The sequence below is a fragment of the Diaphorina citri genome, unplaced genomic scaffold (genome assembly GCF_000475195.1).
Source record: "Diaphorina citri unplaced genomic scaffold, Diaci psyllid genome assembly version 1.1 scaffold2509, whole genome shotgun sequence".
NCBI lineage: Eukaryota > Metazoa > Arthropoda > Insecta > Hemiptera > Psyllidae > Diaphorina > Diaphorina citri.
The window spans coordinates 9,729-16,758 of NW_007379930.1; the positions used below are offsets into that span (position 1 = coordinate 9,729).

At 39.6% G+C, this 7,030-nt stretch overlaps 1 protein-coding gene across 3 annotated transcripts in view; it reads left to right on the forward strand.

Moving 5' to 3' along the window:
* Nucleotides 1-221: 221 nt before the first annotated feature.
* LOC103519053 (solute carrier organic anion transporter family member 4C1-like) overlaps nt 222-7,030 on the forward strand; it is a 20,725-nt gene continuing 13,916 nt past the window's right edge. Inside the window, exons 1-3 of one of the 3 annotated variants that reach the window (XM_026830673.1) lie at nt 222-304; nt 2,181-2,980; nt 4,070-4,414. In XM_026830673.1, coding sequence (XP_026686474.1) covers nt 2,605-2,980; nt 4,070-4,414 — 721 coding nt within the window. In that variant the 5' untranslated portion in view covers nt 222-304; nt 2,181-2,604. Of the gene's footprint in view, nt 305-2,180; nt 2,981-4,069; nt 4,478-7,030 lie in introns of all 3 variants that reach the window. The other 2 variants (XM_026830672.1, XM_008484134.3) reach the window with 2 other exon arrangements.

Here is a 7,030-nt window from a genome sequence, read left to right on the forward strand (position 1 = left end):
CCTTGTACCTTTTTATTACTATTGTAATAATAAAGGAAGGACGGACTAATAAAGGAAGGACGGACTAAAAAGGTCATGGGACCCAACTGGCGTTCGTCAAGTTAAACGTACTTTGGTAGAAAAAAGATTAATCCTAATCCTTCATGACACAAAACAGTAAATCATTCTATTCTTAGGTGAAAATGTAAATAGTATGCACCTCATTTGTTTGAAGTTGAGAAACTCAGGTGGTTCACTAGAAAATAGGTACCTATCTAATATTACGAACGTGCTCTATATTTCTCGCAAGTTCTAGAAAAAAAAAGTAAAAAAATAAAAAATACAGTAGCTCATCTTCTAAGTTTCGAAGTGTTTTACATCAATTAATCGAAAAGTCGCAGCTAACTAGTTTCTTATGGGCTATGTAAAAATTCAGGGCCTTTTTTCGAATTCAACCCCAGGGGGGGCCAACTTTAAAATCTTAAATGAGAACCCCTAAAATCTTAAATGAGGACACAATTCCGGCCCTCGTTTTTGGATCGAGCTCAAACTTGTACCAAAGTAGCATGGGCGTGCACTGTAGTACCCTGAAGAAATGCACTGTAGTACCGGGGTGGGCATTTCAGACGAATTTTCTGTCAAAATAAATAAATAAATCATGGATGACAGAGTGACAGACAGAAACCGAAGCGAATACAATAGCCCGTCCACTATACCTTTTTTTATTACTATCGTAATAATAAAGGAAGGACGGGCTAAAAAGTGGTTTTTAGCCCATGGTCTGTAGGTACGTTACGTACGTACTACCTACAGGTTTAAATGGGAAAAAGTAGAAAGTTGGGAACAAAATATCTCAAGAACGGTTTGTCGTAGAGAAATGAAATTTGGTATGCTAAAAAAGTTTAAATAAAAGTCGAAAATTTTACTTTTGGTGCAACTGGATTTCTCAAATTTGCAGACCAAGTTTTCAAAAATTTCGCCTGCGGCGCTCTAAGTTATTTTGCTCGTTTTACCGTTCAGCTATGATTAGGATAAGAAATGTATAGAAAAATATCTAAGAAATAGGTAGATACGTCAAAAATTAACTCGTGACAAGCATGAGGCAATTGAGGCACATATCTACCTACTTCTTGAAAAATTTCGCCTGCAGCGCTGAAAATTTGAAGTTTGACCAGACTGCATATCTGAAACGTTGTAACCCAAATTTTAAAAAATTAAAACAAGCTGAGCCCGTCCCTCCGGGAATTTTTTAGCTCGTAGTTTATTCGATCATGGTTGAAGAAAATCAGTATCTATGTAGGTACCTACCTAATTTCTTTAATTTTCAGTTTATTATTAGTCCGTCCTTTCTTTATTAAATTCCAATAGTAATAATAAAAGGTATAGTGGACGGACTCTGTCACTCTGTCAGTCTGTCCATCTGTCCCCATAGAAGGACTTATCCAAACCTGGTCGACCTATATATCATATTAAAGGTCTTTTTACCAGGAACACGAAAGTGGTGGTGCAAATTTTGTCCGAAAAACCAAAAAGCCAAAAAACAAAAAATGGTTTTTGGGGGATTTTTTCACATTTTCTCCCACAGATGAGCTCTGATCTTGAAATTTGTCGCGACGACCTATGAACTCAAAGCGAGAAAGTTTTAGATAACACTTCAGTCGTTATTTTAAGACCGGTTTTAGCGTCACCTTATGTTAAGCTACGAGCAAGGCCAACAAATGGATGGGTGACTTAAAAGGAATAAAGGGAGAACGGGCTCTAGTCTTGATTTTAAATCATTACATGACAGTAAAATCAAAAATCAAATCAATAATAATAAAATCTATATAAATAAAATTGTAGATTTGTCTGTACATTGCTTAGAATCGTGAAATTTTTAGTTATTCTTACTCCTTATGCATCCACGATTCCAAAAATCACATTAAAAAAATTCTGTCTGTCTGTCTGTCTGTGTGTGTGTGTATGTCTGTCTGTTACGCTAAATAGACCTTTGGTTGTCCTCTTTTCACGAGAAAACGGCTCGACCGATTTTGATGAAATTTTTTGTGGTTGTTAAGAAAAGTACTCCGGGTGACATAGGCTACTTGAAATTTTCAAATTCCATCCTGATTGAAAAGAGTGGTATATCATTCTAAGAATTTTATTACTACAAACTCTCCTCAGATTGTTGAATATGTGCATGAGGTAGCGCATTTTCTTAGTAAAAAAATAAAAAATACAGTAGCTCATCTTCTAAGTTTCGAAGTGTTTTACATCAATTAATCGAAAAGTCGCAGCTAAGAGTAAAAAGATACTCGTGTTTAGTTGAAGGCTTCAGATGCAATTGGGTTGGGTAGTACTTAAAATAACAAAAGATTCATTAAAATCAAAATAGCCTTCACGAAATAAAATAACAAGGGAAACCTCATCCTACGAAATAAAATAACAAGGGAAACCTCATCCTACTACCCTTGATCCATCTTCAGTCTGGACAAATCCTGTAGTGGCGCGGTGGCGGAGTTCCTTAACTTGGAGACAGCGTGAAAATATACTTTAACAACAAAACTCATCATCACTCTAAGTAGACACTCAAAGTCCAAAAATACAGAGGACACGAAAAAATAATACTGCATCGTATTAAGTATCATGGTTCAGCTAGTTGATAGCAATTTAGGATCAGGTACAGTCGACATAAATCAGCGGACAAATTCCAATCATGAAGCCAATCATTCTGAACAAGACAAAATGTTATCAACCATGAAAAAAGAACTTAGCAAGAAAGAACTGAAAGAGGAAGTGCGGGAAAAATTGAAGGACATCAAAGATAATCTCGAAATCACGAAAGATATAAGATGTGGCTTTGGGTTCATTCAAGGCAAAATACTGCAGAAATTTGCAACTCAGGAGGTGTTTGTACTTCTTTACGGGATCCTAGGAGCCACTATTCAAGCAGGGGCATCATACTTTAGTGGTACTATTTCAACACTTGAAAAGAGGTATCGAATTCCATCCAGGAACATGGGTAAGTAAGAGCTGTGAAAGGAAAGGGTAACGTTCTACATACTAACATACAGTGAATTCATAAAGTCCCCCCCCCCCCAACCTTGATTTTTAAACTGTATTAAACAAATTAGGTAGGTGCATAGGTACTGATTTTCTTTAACCACGACCCATGGCCAAAACCGGTGGGTCAATTTACATGAAGTTTGTAAGTAAGATAGTTGTCTTGCCTTTTAGTTTAGTAAGTAAAGGTATCCTAAGAACGGATTTTTCAAAACTCGCAGTGGTGCCCAAATTAGGGACGAAAACGAATGAAAGTATAATTAGGTGCCAAAACAGTATGGTCAGGGAAAACGGTACAGTACGGTACGTTACGGTCAGGTAAGGTATGGTACGATACGGTACGATATGGCACGGTATGGTTAGGGTCAGTCAAGTACGGTCAGGTACAGTTAAGTACGGTATGATATGGTACGGTCAGGTACAGTCAAGTACGGTCAGATACGGTATGTTCAGGTACGGTACGATACGACATAGGTACGGTCATGTACGATACGGTACGGTGAGCTACAGTACGATACGGTACGGAACAGTCAGATACGATTAGGTGCAGTCAAGTATAGTCAGGTGCGGTACGATACGGTAAGTTGCGCCACGGTCACGTACGGCCATGCCTCTATGCATACGGCCATGCCTCCGCCACGCGCAAGTGGGCGGAGCCTGCTTGTTATTACTATAACAATTTTTAGTTCATGAAAGTTATTATAATTTGAGGGTTCCTATTTAAGATCTTAAAGTTGACCCTCTGGGGCCGACCCTGGCTCCGGCCGAAATTTGGCGAGTACTTAAAAAAATTGTAACCTAAATTCCAGCTTCTCATCTTTAGCCGTTCAAAAAATATTCAGGGGTCCCCGAACTTTGTAAACACTCGACTGTATAGGACACCGCTTTCTGGCGTAACAGCGGGTGGTAAAAAAAAAGAAAAAAATCTCCAGATGTGTTCTTCTGAACAATAAAGGATCTCAAATTTCAATTTTCGTCAAAATCGGGATCGCCGTGCATATCTGGGATTTTGCCATTCATATCTGGGATAAGTATATTTTGTTTCCAGGAGTAATCCTAACCGGGAACGACATCATCTTGGCACTATTCGGAATCCCAATCACTTATTACGCTGGTCGGAAACACAAACCACGGTGGATGTGTATTGGCATGCTATTCATTGTAGCGTTCTGTCTTCTCAACACTTTTCCCCACGTGATATATGGATCTGGTAAAGAAGCGTTGGCGCTTACTAAGGAGTATGAGGAAGATCATTACAGCTCTCTTCAAAACGCAACAGACGAGTCTCTGTGTTCCAAGGAAGGCGTAGAATGTATCAAGGAAGGCAGTCTGATACCACAGGCCATCTTCTTTGTTTCTCAACTAATGTGGGGCATTGGGTCACCTCTCTATGGTAACTTGGGAATGGCTTACATGGACGATAATATCAAACGATCCAAAACGCCTATTCTCATAAGTAAGCTTTCTATAAGGGACGATGTTTGATATCCAAGTATTAGGGTTCATCCTTATAGGTAGGTACTAGTTAACTAGTAAGTAGACAGTGGTTGACTCGTCCTTTGTACGGGATCAGCAAGGCGTAAGAGGTACGGGATCAGCAAGGCCGGAACTTGGCCTGGCGCACTGCCGTGCGCCTAGATAACTTTAAAGCAGCGCCATTTTGAATCAGAAGCTGAAATTTAGGGTGGTGTTTTATCTTTTGAAATACGATTTGTGAAAGTAGTTGCCAAATTCAGGTCGGAGCCAGGTTCGGCCCCATTGGGTCAACTTCAAAATCTTAAATGGAAACCCCCTATTTGTAATAGATTACTTCAAAGGTCTTAAACCAGGGCCGGAGTTATAGCCTATTCAATTTTTAATATTTCCACGCTCTTCTGCCGAGAGGGGAAGCACTAAAATTAGAAAAGTAATTTCGATCTATGATTTGTGCTTCCAATATAGGTCCCTCTAATGATTCATATTGAAATTCAGATCCAAAAATTAAATTTAGTTTGTTTGTGGTGGGTGTGTTGTGTGTGGTGGGATGTGTGTGATGGTTGTGGTGTGTTTGGTGGTGCGGTGTGTGGTGGGTTGTTTGTGTGTGGAGGGTGTGTTGTTTGTGTGGTGGGTTTGTTGTGTGTGTGGTTGGATGTGTGTGATGGGTGTGGTGTGTGTGATGGGTGTGGTGTGTGTGATGGGTGGGCTGTGTGTGGTGGTGGTGGTGGTGGTGATGGTGGTGGTGGTGTGTGTGTGATGGGTGTGGGTGTGGGATGTGTGTAATGGGTGTGGTGTGTGTGTGTGTGGTGTATGTGGTGGTGGGTGTGTGAAAGGTGTGGGTGTGGTGTGTGTGTGGGATGATTGTGGTGTGTTTGTGGGGGGGTGTTTTTATATGTGTGTGATGGTTCCGTACAAAGGACGGGTCAACCACTAGTAGTTAAATCTATATAAATAAAATTGTAGATTTGTCTGTACATTGCGTAGAATCGTGAAATTTTTAGTTATTCTTACTCCTTATGCATCCACGATTCTAAAAATCACAATAGAAAAATTTTTGTCTGTCTGTGGGTATGTCTGTCTGTCACGCTAAATAGACCTTTGGTTGTCCTCTTTTCACGCAAAAACGGCTCGACCGATCTTGATGAAATTTTTTGTGGTTGTTAATAAAAGTACTCCGGGTGACATAGGCTACTTGAAATTTTCACATTTCATCTTGATTCAAAATGGCGGCGGTTCAAAGTTATGCCTATTATGCTGCTCTGTGGGACATGTCAGGGAGCGCGTAGCGCGACCGTGTGTGTGTATGTGTGTGGTGGGTGTGTGTGTGGTGTGTGTGTGTGATGGGTGTGTGTGGTGGGTGTGTCTGATGGGTGTGGTGTGTGTGTGGTGGGATGGGTGTGGTGTGTGTGTGTGTGGTGGGATGGGTGTGTGTGATGAGATGGGTGTGGTGTGTGTGTGTGTGTGGTGGATGTGGTGTGTGGTGGTGAGGGTGTGATGGGTGTGGTGTGTGTGGGGGGTGTATTTGTGTGTGTGTGATGGTCCCGTACAAAGGACGGGTCAACCACTAGTAAATAATTAAACGTGAAACCTGAAGGAAAAAATCTGGTGTGAACATCACACGACTTCCTATTACATTTGCAGAATACGTAGGTATTTGAAAAGAAATAGAAAGTAAAAAAAAAAAAAAAAAATGTAATAAAAGGGAAATTTGTTGACACAGGGGAGTATCGAACCCGCAACTTCTCAACTGTAAGTCGGACAAGATAAAAATATAATTAATGAATAGTTAGGTACCTAATACATAATAGGTATGTATTAAAAAAGTTTTGACTCACTTGGAAATTGAAACCGAATATTCCTCTCTCAAAAAGTTCTAAAAGTTTCACTATTCGATTCGGCGTGAAAAATCCCATGGGATCAACTATTCATATGCTTACTTGTTAATGGTTCACAAATAAAAGGGAAATTTGTTGACTCTGACGTGACGTGCTCAGCATAATATCAAAGGAAAACAACTTTATATTGGCCAGTTTATCTAACCTAATTCTCGGAAAGCCTGTCTTTCTCCTATCCTGTCTTTCTTCTTTGTTTTAGTTTTTTTACTTTCTATTACTACAGTATAGCGGAGCTATACTAGTAATGAAAGTATTGCAATCGGTCCAAATTTTCAAAATCGGGAGAGGTGAGAGATTAAAGTAGTGGTTAGGTTATACATTATATGCCAAGCTTCAAAAATCTGGTGTGAACATCACACGACTTTCTATTACATTTGCAGAATACGTAGGTACATATTTGAAAAGAAATAGAAAGTAAAAAAAAAATGTAATAAAAGGGAAATTTGTTGACACCGGGGAGTATCAAACCCGCAACTTCTCAACTGTAAGTCAGAAAGTGCTAAAAGTAGCACCATTCGATTCGGCGTGAAAAATCCCATGGGATCAACTATTCACATGCTTTGTTAATGGTTCACAAACAAAAGGGAAATTTGTTGACACCGGGGAGTATCGAACCCGCAACTTCTCAACTGTAAGTC